This window comes from Macrobrachium nipponense, chromosome 24 (assembly GCF_015104395.2).
Source record: "Macrobrachium nipponense isolate FS-2020 chromosome 24, ASM1510439v2, whole genome shotgun sequence".
NCBI classification, from domain to species: Eukaryota; Metazoa; Arthropoda; class Malacostraca; order Decapoda; family Palaemonidae; genus Macrobrachium; species Macrobrachium nipponense.
The window spans coordinates 78,243,900-78,263,831 of NC_061091.1; the positions used below are offsets into that span (position 1 = coordinate 78,243,900).

Below are 19,932 nucleotides of genomic sequence, written 5' to 3' on the forward strand. Positions count from 1 at the left end.
TATATTAAATGTACTTTAATTAGCATTTAACCAACATAATAATAATGGTTCGTGTTTATACAGCCTTAGGTTATTACACATTTGCGAAAGTCCTCGTCTTAATGTCCATATCCTCCATGGCCACTTTTGGCCTTCGATATGGCCTTGGAAGCAGCAGCCTGCGCTTGAGCGGCTGCCTGCTCAGCCTCCTGCAGGTCGTTGAGGGCCAGGCTCTGCTGCTGGTTGAGCGAATTGGCAGCCTGCTGCGCCTGCCAGGCCATGGAAGCCTGCGAGTTGCGCACCTGGCGAGCGGCGCGCAGCGCCTGGCCCGTCTGGGCTGCCACGGCTTCAGCCTCGGCCTGGGCGGCTGCGATGTCGTTGGCTGTGGCCACGGCTAAGTTGTAGGTGTTCTCGGCTTCCTGCTCAGCCGCTGCGGCTTCTTTAGCCTTGAGCGACTCAGCGAAAGCTGCGGCTTGGGCCCCTTGGGCAGCTATGGTGATCTGAGCAGCCTGGGCCTTCTTCCCCGACGTGGCAGCCAGCGCTTTCTGGGCAGCAGCCGAGGCTGCCGAAGCCGCCCTGCTGGCGGCTGACCCATAGGCAGCCTGGGCTGCTCCTGCTAGGCCAGCAGCGGCAGCAGTGGCCTGGTTTGCTGCTTGGTTGGCGATGTCGGAGGCTGAGGGACCGTGACCGCCTCCTCCTCCAGCACCGACGATGACGTAGCCTCCTCCGCCGCTGCTGTATCCGCCACTCCCGTGTCCTCCGCTTCCGTGTCCTCCGCTGTAGCCTCCACCGACACCGACGCCTCGTTTCTCCTGTAGAAGGGAAGCTTGTTGACTTTTTCCTAGTAACTGATCTCCATTTTTTATTTTATTTTAATTATTTCGAATAGACGCCTTAATATTCTTTGCAAGCTTGGAGAATTTAAGGTCAGTGGCCCTTTTGGTGATGGGCTCGTTCGATATGAATAGGGTTCGTCCTCTTAATAATAATAGTAATAATAATTATAAAAATAATAACCTAGAACACTAGAATTCCAGGTCAAGAACAGTACTTGGGTCGTTCAAGCTTAGTCCTTTTTCTTAATCTTGTGTCATTTTAAATCATCAATACCTAATTGTCGTGATCTGTAACATTTCCATTTTCTTATAAAGACGAGTAAAAGAGACTTCGGATCAATGTGTCTAAGAAAGATGGATTGCAATAGCACAGAGAGAGAGAGAGAGAGAGAGAGAGAGAGAGAGAGAGAGAGAGAGAGAGAGAGAGAGAGAGACGAGAGAGAGAGAGAGAGAGAGAGAGAGAGAGAGAGAGAGATAGTGGCAAAAGATGATGATCCAGTTTTAGTACTTTCTAACTGGAAAAACATCAAATCTAGACTTTCAGATGATCTACTTTGAAGATAGTTAATATCCTTTTTTTCCATTTAGGAGCTTCCCTACTTATAGATAGTCGATAGTCAATATCCCCTTTTTTTTAGGAACTGAAATAAATCAACGTACACAAAAACTCTTGCTTAGAAAAGGAATGTCAGGCCTATTTCCCCGACGTCTGGTGTCGGGTGTCTCATATTGAAATGTCTCTGGAATTCCTAGGTTATGTCTGTGGTCCATCTGTCAGATGATCGACTTGAAATGAACATTGTAAGAGATTGGTTACTTACTCTTTCTGGCTCTTCCACGTCCTGGGCGACGGCAAGACCTGTAATAATAATAATAATAATAATAATAATAATAATAATAATAATAATAATAATAATAATAATAATGACGCATATAGCGAGGAAAGTGATGGACTCCTAAGGAGGCAGGATGCAACCCGGAACCCCTCTACACTATATTAGTACCACCCAGTCGAATTGGAGGACTGTGATAGACCAAAACAAATAATAATAATAATAATAATAATAATAATAATAATAATAATAATAATAATAATAATAATAATAATAATAATAATAATGACGAACAATTACAAAGTTAAGACTATTTCTATAGATGTGAGGCTACCATTAAGAAAAACTTGATAGGCATTGATGCTGATGTATACACAAATAGTAACTATGTACTAAACTGTTCCGACTGGATGGTAGAGCCAATGAAAAATATAGGTACCGAAGCACCTCCGCTTAGCAGACAAGGTCTGGTAAGTAACAGAAATCCTATATTATAGAATTTTTTTTATAGATATCTGACATCTAGCAGCTATTCCGCGTCGTCCCTAACCTAAACTAACCTGTATCATGGTTAGAATTCAATTTAGGTGATCTGTTTGAATATGTATGACCTCTGAAATAGTACCCAAGGAAAATATAATTATTAATTTTGCAGATAAGTACAGAAATCGTTTAATTTAAGGTCTATTAAGTTGAGACGTTCCTGTATTCAAGATTCTTTCATTCGACATCAATTCAAAGCGACTCACCAAGGAGGAGGACGGCAAAGAAGATCTTCAAACTGGCCATTCTGCGAGGCTGCTGCTGAGGCCGAAGTGATGCTGCCTGTAGACTCCCGCCCCCTTTTATACATCAGCCGAGGTTGGGATTCAGAAGTGTGACGTCATCGGTTGCCATGGCAACGAAACGACTTTCTTGGATTCACTCTCTGAGGAACCAGGAGTCTCGATTAGGTTTGGGTGAGGTTACATTAGCTCGGATTATATTTGGTTTTATATTTCAATATTTTCTTTTAAAGTTTAAAGTGATTTTATCTATTCTTGCTTTAACACCAAGTCAATTATAGGCAAAAATATATAGGTGTAATGTTAGCAAGTCCTTGTTAACTACCTTACTATACCATCTAGTTATCCACCTAATTATAAAATGACTACTAATCTCTTTTATGATTAAGCATGTTGAGAGAGAGAGAGAGAGAGAGAGAGAGAGAGAGAGAGAGAGAGAGAGATGTGTGTACAGTAATTGTCTTAGTCTAACAATTGGAGACATCTTGGAAGCCATGATGATTTTATTTTCAAATTTCTTTACTCAATTATAACTTCAATGACGTACGTAAGATTGATAAAGAATAAAAAATAAAAAGTTCAGGTAATCCTACAATCGATCTTAATCCATTCTTGGCTTTCCATCTTGGTATCTGGTTCCTGTCGCCATTTTTAGCAACAAACTCAAAAACCATGATGGTGTTCAGCTTATGAACCCTTTAGACTTCGATACTTTAGAATTTCTATCTCTCTCCTTCCCCTCTAGGGGTTAGTGCCGTCAGTGCACCTCATGAGGTGGAATGTAGGCAATACTTTAGGTTTAGGGTCCTTGCAGCGTCCCTTAGGCCCCTAGCTCCAACCCCTTTCATTCCTTTTACTATACTCTCCGTTCATATTCTTTTTATTCCATTTTACTTTCCTGAACCCTCTCCTAATATTTCCAAAAGGTTTTCCTCCTATTACACCTTTCAAACCTTTCTACTTTCAGTTTCCCTTTCAGCTGAATGACCTCATGTGCCCCAGCACTTGACATTTGTCCTAAATCTTATATATTCCAATCCATTCTACTTTTATTTCCCAATATTCGATCCGCGACTCGGAACAAAAAGCTAAAACGGCAGAAACTCGACAACTACTGACAAATGAGTAAAAGCGCTGTCGATTGAAAATCCCCTTTGGGGGAAAGTATTCGTTCAATGGGGGTTAAGGGGGGCAAAGGGCGGGGGTTGGGGGGATTTAACGCAATTGTCATTCAGGTACCCAGCGGCTTGACACAAAAGAACACAGCTCTGATTGTCGCAGGAAGTGTCGCAGTCTCCTGAAAAGAACGAATGAAAAACAATTGACGAGCGCTTTATTCCAGTTCTCATTCCGTTGTTTTCGTGTCGTAATCGTCTTAATTAAAACGTTTTTTACGACAATAAATAACAGCTGTTCCAGTACATCAGGTTTTTTTATCATTTAATCTGAAACGTCTTTATAGCTTTCAAATCGATTCGTAATGTCTTGAAGAAAGAGCTTAGTTGTTGAATTAAATTTGGATCTCGCTAATGTGACCTAACATCGTCTATCCTGGAGACAGAACGTATATATCCCATTATACATTATACATTGTTTTTAAATCATCTACGTGTCTAATATATATGATATTATACATTATACATTATTTTTTAAATCATCTTAACGTGGCTAATATAATTATTTTCATTATACATTTACACAATTATTTTTAAAATAATCTACCGGGTCTTAACATATTATTCCATTTTATACATTATTTTTAAATCCATCCAGAGTTATAATATATATTCCATTATAACATTTATATTTAAAGCATATACGTGCTATATTCCAAAAATACTGGAATACATTTTTTTAAATCATAAGAAGGTCTATATAATTCCCTTATACATTATACATTTTTTTAAATCATTTATACTGTCTTAATATATAATTCCTTTATACATTATCCATTACTTTTAAAACCATCTAGATTAATAAATAACCATTATCATTATTTTATTATTTTTAAAATCACTAGGTCTCTTAATATAATGCCATTATTAAAATAATCTACGAGTCTAATAATTATATTCCATTTACATTATTTTTATATCTAGAGTTTATCATTCCATTATGCTTATATATTATTTTTAAATCATCTACGAGTCTAATATTCATATTCCATTATGCATCTCGCTAATGTGACCTAACATCGTCTATCCTGGAGACAGAACGTATATATCCCATTATACATTATACATTGTTTTTAAATCATCTACGTGTCTAATATATATGATATTATACATTATACATTATTTTTAAATCATCTACGTGTCTAATATATATTTCATTATACATTACACATTATTTTTAAATCATCTACGAGTCTAATATATATTCCATTATACATTATTTTTAAATCATCTACGAGTCTAATATATATTCCATTATACATTATATTTAAATCATCTACGTGCTATATTCCGTAATACATGATACATTATTTTAAATCATCTACGAGTCTAATATATATTCCATTATACATTATACATTATTTTTAAATCATCTACGTGTCTAATATATATTCCTTTATACATTATCCATTATTTTTAAACCATCTACGAGTCTAATATATATTCCATTATGCATTATTTTTAAATCATCTACGTGTCTAATATATATGCCATTATTAAATCATATACGAGTCTAATATATATTCCATTATACATTTTACATTATTTTTAAATCATCTACGAGTCTAATATGTATTCCATTATGCATTATATATTATTTGTAAATCATCTACGAGTCTAATATTCATATTCCATTATGCATTATTCATTATTTTTAAATCGTCTGTGTTTAATATATATTCCATTGTACATTATTTTTAAACCATCTACGTGTCTAATATATATGCCATTATTAAATCATTTACGAGTCTAATTTATATTCCATTATACGTTATTTTAAATCATCTACGAGTATAATATATACTCCATTATACATTATACATTATTTTTAAATCATCTACGAGTCTAATATATATTCCATTATGCATTATACATTATTTTTAAATCATCTACGTGTCTAATATATATTCCATTATACATTATAAATTATTTTTAAATAATTTATAATTATTTAGATTAATTTATAATTAATATACATTCTAATATTCATTATACATTATTTTTAAATCATCTACAAGTCTAATATATATTCCATTATGCATTATACATTATTTTTAAATCATCTACATGTCTAATTAAAATGGGAAATGAATTAGACTAATATACAAAAAATAAAACTCAAGACTTTAGTGAGATATGGTCTCATGGTGAACGGCAATAAAGTCACAGGAAAAAAGTCGCAATATTGTCTAGGAAAAAGTCACAGTTTTGCCTAGGAAGAAACTCACAATTTTGCCTAAGGAAAAAAGTCACAATTTTGGCTAGGGAAAAAAGTAACAAATATGGCAAGAAAAAACTCAGTCTAGGAAAAAAGTCACAATTTTGGCTTGGAAAAAAGTCACAATTTTGGCTAGCGAAAAAAAAAGTCACAATTTGGACAAGGAAAAAAGTCAGTCTAGGAAAAAAAAGTCACAATTTTGGCTAGGAAAAAAGTCACAATTTTGGCTAGGAAAACAAGTCACAATTTTGTCTAGGAAAAAGTCACAATTTTGTCTAAGAAAAAATCGCAATTTTGTCAAGGAAAGAGTAACAATTTTGGCTAGGAAAAAACACAATTTGGCTAGGAAAAAAGTCACAATTTTGGCTAAGGAAAAAAGTCAATTTTGGCTAAGGAAAAAAGTCACAATTTTGTCTAGGAAAAAGAATTACATTTTTGGCTAAGGAAAAAAGTCACGATTTTGTCTAGGGAAAAACTTACATTTTTGGCTAGGAAAAAAAATCACAATTTTGGCTAGGAAAAAAGTAACAATTTTGTCTAGGAAAAAACTCACAATGTTGGCTAGTAAAAATGTCAGTCTAGGAGGAAAGTCCCAATTTTGTCTAGGAAAAAAGTCGCAATTTTGTCTAGGAATAAAAGTCACAATTTTGGCTAGGAAAAAGAGTCACAGGAAAAAAAAAGTGGAGGCCACTATCTTTATGATATTTACAGCCTTGTGCTTATTTTTTTACGGTAACCCCAATAGGCTTGCACTAAACACTCTGCAAAGATGGATACGTACCTGGTTAAAACCCTTGCGGTCAATATATAGGAAAAAATAATGCGACTTTTTTTTCCTGTGACTTTTTTTTTACACGTGACATTCTTACTTGGATTCGGTCTCACTTGGCAGAGATCTCAAAACGTGAGTAAAGTAGATTACTTTCACTGCCTCTTTGCAAGCGTCAATTATAAAGATTAAAAAAATCTCTTGTAAACTTCCTGTCTACTTGTTTCTATGCCATAACTTACGTAAAAATGCAAAACAGGAAACATATAAAAAAAGTATGCCATCAAGTCTTGGTTGGTATATTGATAGCCCTGATACGGTTCATTGACTACCACTTGACAACGAATGAAAAGAGATGATGTATTCAGATAAGAACGGTAGCGTTTATGAAGTGTAAATCCATTCTGACGATGCTAGGGCTAACCAGCTCCTAAACTATAGATAACCAGTAAATACAGAGTAATAATGGCGTCCTTAGGCGATTCCTGGGGAAATTTTTGATAAGGGAGATCTCTTTATTGGTTTGAGTGTAGATTCCAGACTGAGAGACCCGTAGTTAACCGAGAGAGAGAGAGAGAGAGAGAGAGAGAGAGAGAGAGAGAGAGAGAGAGAGAGAGAGAGAGAGATTAAAATCACGCAGAGACAGACAGACAAAGAGACGGGCTGGAAATGGGGAAAGATTGGTGGAGAAGAAATTAATGAGTCATTACAAAAAGAATGCATTTTACTCAATTTTCGGCCCTGAAAACACTCTCCAAAAGAGGCGTTACATTCCAATCTGAGATTCAATGAGGTGGCCCACTTCATGCATTGTATACTGAGGAACCAGTTGAAGCCCCACAAAGACCAGAGACCCGCCAACAATAATGAATTAAGCTCCAGAAACACCAAACAGCTCTCGTGTTGAAAGTATATAGTCGACGTGACTTATACTTTCTCAAGACCCAAGGACTGGAGACAGAGGATGAGGTCTTTCCTAAATCCTTATATCCACTGTCCCTAAGTCGTGAATCGAAAGGATACTCTGGTAACAATATTTATGAGAACATGTCTTGTACCAGCATTTATGCCAACATCTCAATAAGAAGGATTCGTGTTAACACTTCTGGCAACAATATATTTATGATAACATGTCTTGTATCAGTAATTATGCCAACATCTCTGCAAGAAGGATTCGTGCTAACACCTCTGACATCTATACAAGTAGGATTCGTATTAACAATATTTGCAACAATATATTTATAATAACATGTCTTGTATCAGTATTTATGACAACATCTATACAAGAAGGATTCGTCTTAACACTTCTGGCGACAATATATTTATATGTAACATGTCTTGTATCAGTATTTTTGCCAACATCTCTATAAGAAGGATTCTTGTTAACAGCTCTGCCAACAATATTTAACAATATTTATGATAGCATGTCTTGTATAAATATTTATGCCAACATCTCTACAAGAAGGATTCGTGCTAACACCTCTGACAAAAACATCTATGACAACATGTCTTGTATCAGTATTTATGCCAACATCTCTATAATAGGAATTCGTGTTTTTAAGATCCCTGGTAACAGCAATTGTGGTATTACCTCTGGTAACATCCGTTGCACAAACTAACATCAAATGATTCAGAGACACCAAGAGGTAACTCCAGGTAACTTACAAGTCATCGGGCATGTGCAGTTTTGACGATAGATGCTGATGCACACCAGTATAATGGTACTTACTTTTCAAACAAAATCCACATAAACTTTAATGTTTCTTTTATCAAAGTTAAAAAAATTGAAGTAAGTCTTTATCTAATTCGTCTGTTACTTCGTGGACAGGCAGACAGAAATCCGTCTGTGACAGGCCAAAATACCCTGGAGCCTGAATGATCTTCAGTACAAATTGCTATTCACAAGTACAAACTGTTTCTATTGTGAAATTGTAAATATATAATATATAAAGTGTGTGTATGTGTGTATGCTGGTACACAAAAATAAAGAAAACCAATATCACCCAAAACAAGAAGCTGTTGCAAAGTTAGAAACAGTTCCATTGAAATAAACTAATCAAAAATATATATTATCTACACTAAGGTTCTATTTTTTGTAATAGTATACAGTGGAATCAGATCTCTCCTTTTCTTAAGATTCACCCAATAACGTTTCTTATGATTTCTGTCGTTTAGGAGAACTATGTATGAAATTTAAACGTCGCAGTCTCGTGTACTTTACAAAGTATCAGAGATATCATGGCTGTTTTCATGGTGTTATGTTCAATAAGTTGTAATACCAGATGACCCATGTAAATCTCTTAATCAGATAAAGGAATTGCTGACTGAAAATCTCAAACGTTTAGAAAAGAGATTAGTTATTATGAACTTTCACATCTTTCTGTATTCCCTTTTACTTTCTGTTGCTTTTTCTTTTTTAAATGAATACCGTACTATTCTTTGGAAGCTTGAATTTCTAGTCAGCGGCCCCTCTGGTGGGCTTGTTCCATATGAATAGGGTTCGTCTCCTGAACAATAATAATAATAAAATAATAATAATAATAATAATAATAATAATAATAATAATAATAACTCAGTCATGTTTGCATCCAACGATGAACATAATACACTACAGACCTGATTCATGAATGTATCAGGAAGGAATTATATCCTTAAGAGACGCAATACATTGTAATTTACATATATTTCTATTTATTTATTTATGGGTTTGTGAATTCCTTTTTTCTGTTCTAATAACTGACGTCTTGTTGTATTATGTATCAACTCCTGTTACTCCTTACAAATGAACACCATAATATTCTTTGGAAGCTTGAATGTCAAGTCAGTGGCCCCTTTGGTGGGTTTGTTCCATATGAATAGGTCTCACTTTCTGAATAATAATAATAATAATAATAATAATAATAATAATAATAATAATAATAATAATAATAATGGGCGTAATGTCTGTCTGTCTGTCATTCAATCACGGCCAAACGGCTAGTCAGATGGGCATGAAACTTGGCAGGGTTATGGTGGGGACCCCTAAGATGGTTTGTAATGGGGTTTCATCCAACCTACCCCCCTCCTTTGTAGGAGGTGGGGGTGAGAAGGGATTCCTTGAAACGGAGCTGTTTCTGGCCGTGAAACGAGGCTGGTTATTCCCGTAGATTTAGTTACTTTACGATTTTTCATACATAATTTCTGTACAACTTCCCCGGAGAAAGTCGCGAATATTTCAGCTCAGACACAATAGAAGATGAAAATTATCATCAATATCCGCAAGATTTTTTGAATAACTTATCCATCGGGACTGCCAGTGCACAAAATAACGGTGAAGAAGTACTGCCCGGTAATATTGCTTCGGAATTTCGATCCTGCCAATGGACATTGCAACGGAACGAGGTACACCGTTATGGAGCTAAACTCCCACGTCATCAAAGCAGTGATAGCAACGGGCCCTCACACCGGCAAACGTCTGTTCATCCCCCAGATTCCTCTGATGCCTTGGACAACCAGTTTCCATTCCAGTTACAGCGCAGGCAGTTTCCCATCAACCTGGCCTTCTCATTCATTGCAAACAAGTCGCAGGGCCAGATTTTGGATGGTGTTGGTGTGTTTCTGCCGTCACCCATGTTCACGCATGGCCAACTGCATGTGGCGATGAGCAGAGCAACTGACTCTGCCAACTTGAAATTAAGTTGTGGACAAACTGATAATATTGTGTACAAAGAGGTTCTGTAGTTGCAAATGAAAGCGTTCAGTACCCTTAGAAATCAACGTTTTTTGTAATCTCTCATACGTCACTTATTTTATAGGTACCCATCTTCATAAAAATAAATTCGATTTAACAATTATTTTAAAAGATTTTAAAGTTGTATTCTATTTATTTTATACGTAAGATTCCCCCCAGAATTGTCAGCACATTTTAGAACTTTTTTACGTTTGTCAACTACCACTCACTGTTTACATGTGCTCATTTTCATTTAATTAAAGTCTTATAAAAATAAACGAGTGCTCATAACAATCCTATTAAAGTATAAATGATTAAGATTAAAATATGTTACTTAAATTTTATATATAGAAGAGATATAAATACTAATTTAAATTAAGAATATGGGAAAATATTATTATCGTCGAGGTCTCCGGCTTTGTTTGCTGCCAAATTGTATTTATCGAAATTCTTAATATGGAGTCATGATTTCCCTAAATATAACATTTATAGTAAGCAATTAATTGAAAATATTATATCTTATATTACTTCATACAAAAAATTTTCCATTTGTCTGTTTTTGAACTCAAAATTGAATTTTGTCAGAAGAGTTTTTCTAGTGTCCGTGACGTCATGGATTTGACGTTAACTTATTAGTTTAAGCGAGTTTAAAGTTAGCCTTTATGGGTACGTTCTTTACTGGAAAAAATTGGCATTAAGTGGACTGCACCCTGGTTCTCGGTTACTTTTAATAAAGATCTTGGCTTATTTTCTATATTTTTATCCCATGGGAGCATTTGTACTTGAGTATGTGGTCCTCAATTCGAGTATGTGGTCCTCAATTCATCCCACATTATTCACAGCTCACTATTTCGTTTTTTTACTTTTAAAGTTATATTTTACTTCCAGCACATTATTGTGGCCTTGGTATATATAGTTATTACGGCCTTTCTTGTACTTAATTCGTTTCCTTCTTTTCACCATTTATATTCTTTTACAGTCTCATTTGCAATACTAACTCTCTTTGTCTTCCGCAGATCTCAGTTTATGTCCTGCCATTTCATTAATAATAATAATAATAATAATAATAGACTTAAGTCAAGTTAAGCAACATTGGGGCTGGTCAGTCGTTGGATGGGTGACCGCTCTCCTCGGCGTTGATTCCTTGGGAAAGGATCTTTACCATAATTTCCTCAGTCTACTCAGCTGTAAATGAGTACCTATCCCTGATGGGGTAGGGTCCAGCTATGGGTTAAATAGCAAAACTCAGCAATGATGGAAAGAAATGAAGGAATAAACGACAACGACGTAAATGGAACCTCTGGCAACAGAGGAGCTTCGTGGCGGCGGCAACAGGTATTCAAACCCCCAACCAATTGAGGGGAAGACGGTCAGGTACTTGGAGGTCGTCATCCAGCAACTGATCACCACAACGACCAGTAATCAACAGCCTGAGATTGGAGCTACAGAGGCAAAAAGGAAGAAATGGACAAGAAGAAGAAAATAAGGAAATATGGAGATGCTACATCAGAAGCAACCCGACGGAGAGAGGATATAGAAGAAGAATTGGTCAATCATATGGAATGAGAGGAATAACACCCCCCTCCCCCAAACAGAGTCAGAGGCTGGCAGACCAAGTAAGGAAACATAAAGAAAAACAACTGGCTCTCCCCAACAGAAAGAGAACTGGAAAGGGAAATGTCACACGACAACGAATTACACGAAGAACGAACTGAGAGGCGATGCCACAGAAGACGACAGGGAGGATGAAGTATCAAACAACGACACACGAAGAAACACCGACGAAGTAACAGAGAGGACGGAATGGGTAGCAAAGATTAGACAATGGATGGAAGCCAGATACAGAGAGAACAAAGATCCCCTCCATGAAGGCCTCAGTCAACACCAAGAAATTAAGGAGAAACAGTGAGGTCAATGAAATAATTGGCATAATAAACACCACCAGTATCACAGAAACAAATAACTTGACATATGCAGGAGCAAGATTAGTAGCAGAACTGATGGGATTCGAACACCAACACCACCAGCACAACCAACCCAACAGAAACCCAAAACAGCAACCTCCTTTGGAAAAGGCGCCTGGGAAAAGCAAATCATGGTGATGAGATCTGACTTGAGTAAACTGAAAGCGATGGCAGAAAGAAGGCTAAGAGCAAGAAAACAAGGGAGGAACTCAACGAGAAATACAAAGTACAAGAGAGGGGACTAAACAAACACAATAGAAGATGTAAAACAGAGGCTTAAGGCCAAAGCACATAAGATCCAACGGTACATGAACAGGAATAAGGGATACCAACAGAACAAACTATTCGGAACCAACCAGAAAAAAGACTATTACAGCCAACTAAGAGGGGAAGACAATCACCCAGAAATTGCCTGAAGCCGAACCAAGTTAAGAGACTCTGGGCAAAAAACATATGGAGCAATCGGTATCACACAACAAACATGCAACATGGCTCCAGAAGTCAAGGAAGAAGAAAACACAGGGAGAATAAAACAAAGATTCACAGAGATCACGACAGACACAGTCAGACACCAACTAAAGAAAATGCCAAACTGGAAAGCAGTCCCGACATGAAGTCCATGGAAAACTGGCTGAAAACTTCAATAAAGCCCTACACCCACGAATAGCAGAACAACTCCGGCATTGTATCTCAAAATCACCATGCACCCAAATGGATGACCACAGGAAGAACATCCTTAGTACAAAAAGACAAGAGTAAGGGAAATATAGCCAGTAACTGCAGGCCTATCACCTGCCTACCAATAATGTGGAAGTTACTAACAGGTATCATCAGTGAAAGGCTATACAACTACCTAGAGGAGACAAACACCATCCCCCACCAACAGAAAGGCTGCAGAAGGAAGTGTAGGGGCACAAAAGACCAGCTCCTGATAGACAAAATGGTAATGAAGAACAGTAGGAGAAGGAAAAAGGGCCAACCTAAGCATGGGCATGGATAGGACTATAAGAAAGCCTTCGACATGATACCACACACATGGCTAATAGAATGCCTGAAAATATATTGGGGCAGAGGAAAACACCATCAGCTTCCTCAAAAATACAATGCGCAACTGGAATACAATACTTACAAGCTCTGGAATAAGAGATTAGCAGAGGTTAATATCAGGAGAGGGATCTTCCAGGGCGACTCACTGTCCCCACTACTCTTCGTAGTAGCCATGATTCCCATGACAAAAGTACTACAGAAGATGGATGCCGGGTACCAACTCAAGAAAAGAGGTAACAGAATCAACCATCTGATGTTCATGGACGACATCAAGCTGTATGGTACCAACTCAAGAAAAGAGGTAACAGAATCAACCATCTGATGTTCATGGACGACATCAAGCTGTATGGTAAGAGCATCAAGGAAATAGATACCCTAATCCAGACTGTAAGGATTGTATCTGGGGACATCAGTATGGAGTTTGGAATAGAAAAATGCGCCTTAGTCAACATACAAAAGGCAAAGTAACGAGAACTGAAGGGATAAAGAAATACCAGATGGGAGCAACATCAAACACATAGATGAGACAGGATACAAATTTTTACCCCCCCTGGGAATAATGGAAGGAGGGGATATAAAACACCAAGAGATGAAGGACACGATCAGGAAAGAATATATGCAGAGACTCAAGTCGATACTCAAGTCAAAACTCAATGACGGAAATATGATAAAAGCCATAAACACATGGGCAGTGCCAGTAATCAAAATACAGCGCAGCCAGAATAGTGGAATGGACGAAGGCAGAACTCCGCAGCATAGATCAGAAAAACCAGGAAACATATGACAATACACAAAGCACTACACCCAAGAGCAAATACGGACAGACTATACATAACACGAAAGGAAGGAGGGAGAGGACTACTAAGTATAGAGGACTGCGTCAAACATCGAAAACAGAGCAACTGGGGCAATAATCTGAAAGCCAGTGAAGACGAGTGGCTAAAGAGTGCATGGGAAGAAGGACTAATAAAAGTAGACGAAGACCCAGAAATATACAGAGACAGGAAAAAAGACAGACAGAAACAGAGGACTGGCACAACAAACCAATGCACGGACAATACATGAGACAGACTAAAGAACTAGCAAGCGATGACAATTGGCAATGGCTACAGAGGGGAGAGCTAAAGAAGGAAACTGAAGGAATGATAACAGCGGCACAAGATCAGGCCCTAAGAACCAGATATGTTCAAAGAACGATAGACGGAAATAACATCTCTCCCATATGTAGGAAGTGCAATACGAAAAATGAAACCATAAACCACATAGCAGTGAATGCCCGGCACTTGCACAGAACCAGTACAAAAAGAGGCATGATTCAGTGGCAAAAGCCCTCCACTGGAGCCTGTGCAAGAAACGTCAGCTACCTTGCAGTAATAAGTGGTACGAGCACCAACCTGAGGGAGTGATAGAAAACGATCACGCAAAGATCCTCTGGGACTATGGTATCAGAATGGATAGGGTGATACGTGCAAACAGACCAGACGTGACGTTGATTGACAAAGTCAAGAAGAAAGTATCACTCATTGATGTCGCAATACCATGGGACACCAGAGTTGAAGAGAAAGAGAGGGAAAAAATGGATAAGTATCAAGATCTGAAAATAGAAATAAGAAGGATATGGGATATGCCAGTGGAAATCGTACCCATGATCATAGGAGCACTAGGCACGATCCCAAGATCCCTGAAAAGGAATCTAGAAAAAAACTAGAGGCCTGAAGTAGCTCCAGGACTCATGCAGAAGAGTGTGATCCTAGAAACGGCACACATAGTAAGAAAAGTGATGGACTCCTAAGGAGGCAGGATGCAACCCGGAACCCCACACTATAAATACCACCCGGTCGAATTGGAGGACTGTGATAGAGCAAAAAAAAAAAAAAAAAAAAAAATTAAAATAATAATAATAATAAAAAGCTTTATATTTCCAGGTGTTACTATGGATAAAACGTATCAAAACGTTGCTATTATGGCAGCATTTTTATCCAAGATGAAAATGTAATATTACTATATTTATTACTTATACTTTCTCACTGATATGACAAAGCTAAATGCATATGATAACTGCAAATCTACTAAAGTATTGCACTTCAAGGGTTGAAATTTGCTAGCTTGCTTACAGAAGCAGTTATAACGTGAAATAAAATTGTAAAGATATGATACACTCACTGACGAAAAAATAAGGTTCGGCATGACACTTCAAACACGAAAACATTCATAAATAATTTGGGACACTAGCTAGCAGCCATATAGGTTTGCTTACTATATCTGTTGGTTCACGTTTTTTTTTCTTTCTTTCTTTTTTTTTATTTGTGAAATATTACCCACTTTGACCACTTGGTTCTTGTCTCTGACACTTTATGCATATCTCTTATTATCATTTTATATTTAAAAAGACACTTATATTTTTTAAAAATACGAATGAATACTACCTTCTCTGATGATTTCCAAAGCTATAGTGTGGAATTTTTAAGTTTCTGAAGACGCTTTAAGATAGAAAACGAGAATTGGTCTTCAAAGAAAATGTAAAATACAGATTTTTCAAGGTGCACTATGGTAAATTACAAAAGACCACAAATAGTTACAGTCAAATGAGAAAAAACTTTTTCATGACATCGAGTGCTTCGTGACGCGCTGATTATGTAATAACTACTTGATATAGACTTTTTTATTCAAATTACAATAGGAGACATGAAATAGATGAGGGCTACCTGATGAAATCAACAATAAACTAGAAATCGATTCTTTTCAATCCAGAGGTCAAAAGACTCTCACCTTTATATTAGTATTTTTTTTATAAATATTCAAAGGGTTCATTCCCAGAAGAAATAAAAAGGGATGAAATACTAACGGCTTGGACCATTCTTTCTTGTTTTCGTACTAGAGAGGATTGAAAATGAAGTTATATATATGAAATAGCTATATATAACTTGGATCCCAAGAACACACTTTACCTGATCTTTAAGGCACCCTCCAGTTATAAATACAACTCCTATTTCCTATCTAAGCATTTCAGTGAACAGGTATATATCCTGTCAGTCTTGTTAAGAAATGAACCCTATTCATATATGAAGCCCACAGGATCATTGACCTGAAATTCAAGCTTCCAAAGAATATGGTGTTTTAATGGAAAGAATAGGGATATATAGACAAATTCAGAATATTGTTAGAAAGTAGTCTAGTCGCAAATAATGCCATCAATTAAAATTGATTCTTTGAACTACGAAGGATTGTCCTAGCTGGTCATTTTATCATGTGATATTTCATCAAGGCATTACTGCATCTTCGGATTTGTCAGTCTATATCTGCTTAGCATTCAAAGACAAAGACAGGTGAGGTCACTAATTTGAGTTTTAGAATAATCCAAGTGATTATTTTTTCAGTATAAATCAATGACAGGTGTTAAATTAACCTACGTTTTAGACTAGATGTTTCAGAGTATAAAATTTAAACTGAGATTGCCATAGACAGATTTGAAAAAAAGACGGACGTCTTAGAACTTTTAAAATTATGAGCGCTTGAGTGAGGTAGATTTAAAACTAAGAATGACGTAACAACTATGGAGAAAAATATTAAAAGAAATTACTAAATGCCATGTCCTAAAAGGGTATAGGAATCAGAAAAAAGCAGTACATGAACATACCAGGTTATCATGTGTGTGATAATATAGATGAGACAGATTTAAATAATACAAATAAACAAATTAACATTTTGTTATAATTTACTGGCTGGAAATGGTCTTCAAAAGTATTGGTATAGCCAGGAAAGTTAAGCTGAAATGGGTATGTACTAGAATCCTTACCTTCTAATAATAATACGATAATAATAATCATAATAATAATTAATAATCATAATCATCATATAATAATTAATAATATAATCATAAATAATAATATAATAATAATAATAATAATATAGCTAAATAGAAAGAAGCAGAGAGCCGTTACAGAGATTTAAGTTACGTATTACTACTACAAGGGCAGTTGTCAAGCCACACAACGAAATCTTTGGGGAAGGACTTCAGCAAAAACTCCTTCTTCTTCGTCCTATAACTCAATATACACCCTTGGAAGTTAAGGGAACCGGAGGAAAATGGCGATGATAGCCCCAGGGGTCACGGAGATAGGAACCAGCTCCAACCCGAGGAGGAAGATCCTGGCGTCCGTCGTCTGCGCCGTCCTGCAGGAGACTGGGTTCCAGTCCGGGGACAAGGCCGCCGTTGGGACGCTCGTCGAGATGTTGACGAGCTGTAGGTATTATGCCCCGCCCCCTTTTGGGGACGAAGCCGTTTGGGGCTGTGGGTTTTTGGGGGGATGGGGGATAATGCAAATTAGGTAGGGGTCCAGGGATGTTGTAGGACTTAATCAGACGTCCCTTTATCTAACCTAACCTTGGACGGGGAGAGGGGGGCGGTACCCCCTTCCTCCTCCCGAACCCTCCCTAAAGTAGGTATTTCTACAGAAGCAGTCCGCACGGACTGCAAGGAACATAACCGCGGATATGACATCCGCTAGGGATTGGGGGCCGTCCAATGTATTTCGCCATGTTTAGTACTGGCCCCTGGGGGGTTAATTACAGTAGTCCGAATAAATTTTACTTAAAATTCTTGTTCAGTAGGTAAAACTGCATAGTAAAACCGCAACTGCCATAATCTAGGCCGTGGATAAGTACCCTAGATCTACCTTAAAGTAAATTGTGACCCCTACGCTGCGCGTTATCCCAACCTAACCTACTGTCCCTAACCTTGGATGATGTACCCTAACCTAACCTAGCCAGGGGGAGGGTTTTGTGCCCCCCTCCTCCCGAAACCCCCAAAGTAATTTGAGACCCCTACTCTGCATGCTACCCCAATGTAACCTACTGTACCTAACCTTGTATGCTGTGCCCTAACCTGGCCTGGCCAAGGGAGGGCTTTGTGCCCCCCTTTTAACTAATTCCTAGTCGGGGGATGGGTGCAAAGTAATATGTGACCCCTACGCTGCTTGCTACCTCAACCTAACCTTGTGAGCTGTGCTCTAACCTAGCCAGGGTGAGGGCTTTGTACCCCCCTGTATGCCCCCCCCTCTAACTAATTAATGATTCCCTTCATTACAAAATACCCTCATGGGTCATTTTTTATGAGACACAAAACATAATTCAAACAAGCATTACCTAGGTATCCTAGGGCATGTTAGGGTTAATCAGGTTCACTTACAAGCCCAGTGGTGACCAGCCATCGAGCGAGGGCTCCTCGCTAATGAGTAACGATTGAATACGATATTATTTGACTTCAGACCATTAGGGTAAATGACTAAATGGCTAATATTTCACTTGAAATGACAATTTTTTTTCCATTCAATATTTAATTGGTGAAACAACAATACAATGACATCCTTAAGCATACCATTCAAAAGATTGAAACACTTAAAGATGTAATTGTATTTTTGTTTCACCAATTAAGTATCTAGTGAAAAAAAAAGTGGTCATTTCAAGTGAAATGGTGGCTGTTTGTTCGTTTACCCTATGTATTGCATTTTGTGGTAAAACTGGAGAATAGGCTACTGTGGGTTGGTTCTTGCTAGCCACCAATCTTGATATTTACCACTTTTTATTTGATTTTGTTCATTTTTATGTCCTCTGTTTATGTTTATGATATTTACCATCTTTTTCATGCTTTCACATTAATCTCCAAGGGGTTAATACTAAGCATGGCACCCATATTTCACATAGACTGGTAGTTACCGAATCATGCGGCCCAGTTGTATTCAGTTTTATTGCATTTTGGGCTTCAAAATATTATTTTCCTATGTTGTCATACGTCTTATGAACGTTTCTGACATTCTTTAGCTAATGAATGAAATTGAAATGACAATTTGTCCAAAATTGCATTTTTCCTAACTATACAAACCTGAGGTCCTTTTACAATAGGAAGGTACTAGCGGCAGCTGGATAGGTCGTAAGCTTTCGAACAAGGGGTTCGGTAGTTAACTGCTTGTCCGACAGGCGCGCGCGCGCGACTGGGAGGTAAACAAATCACTTTTGCTTTTGGCCCAAGCAAAAACCTGCAGAGTGAGGGGGTGGCATGAGGTTGGTGGGGCTAGGGTGTGTAAAAGGACCTCAGGTTTGTATAGTTAGGAAAAATGCAATTTTGGACAAATTGTCATTTGTTGTTCGACACGGCATACAAACCTTCGGTCCTTTTACAATAGGAAGACTCACTTCTTGGTGGGTGGAATCTGAGCTTTTGTGAACAGACTGGTGTTCGCCCAACCTTGGAAGCCTCCCTGGTCGTAAGAGCGAGGGAGGGATCCAAGCCTCTGTCCGATTGATCGGGGTGTGCACCGCAGGATCAATGGTCAGACCTCTGGACCGAGTACAAGAGAGAGGCAAGCGATCTCTTCGTACCAGCAATGTAAGAACTTGTTCCTGTACAGGAGCAAATATAAAGTCATGGTTTGTTCATGAAACTTACCTGTCGATATATATATAGCTGTATTCTCCGACGTCCGACAGAATTTCAAAACTCCCGGCACACGCCACAGTGGGGCGGCCAGGTTGGTTAGTACCCATTCCCGCCGCTGGGAGGCGGATATCAGGAATCATTCCCATTTTCTATCAGATTTTTTCTCTGTCGCGTAGTGAAA

General features: G+C 37.7%; 2 protein-coding genes across 2 annotated transcripts in view; one reads left to right on the forward strand and one right to left on the reverse strand.

Moving 5' to 3' along the window:
• On the reverse strand, nt 1-17,407 carry LOC135205832 (glycine, alanine and asparagine-rich protein-like). The gene is made up of 4 exons (XM_064237083.1): nt 17,272-17,407; nt 2,398-2,574; nt 1,637-1,674; nt 1-791 (listed from the first exon to the last, which is right to left on the reverse strand). The coding sequence occupies exons 2-4, from the start codon at nt 2,435-2,437 to the stop codon at nt 99-101; spliced, it is 771 nt and encodes a 256-aa protein (XP_064093153.1). The 5' UTR covers nt 2,438-2,574; nt 17,272-17,407; the 3' UTR covers nt 1-98.
• Nucleotides 17,402-19,932, forward strand: part of LOC135205831 (transcription initiation factor TFIID subunit 8-like) — a 21,834-nt gene continuing 19,303 nt past the window's right edge. Inside the window, exon 1 of the mRNA XM_064237082.1 lies at nt 17,402-17,558. Within this exon, the coding sequence (XP_064093152.1) occupies nt 17,402-17,558 (157 nt within the window). The remainder of the gene's footprint in view (nt 17,559-19,932) is intronic.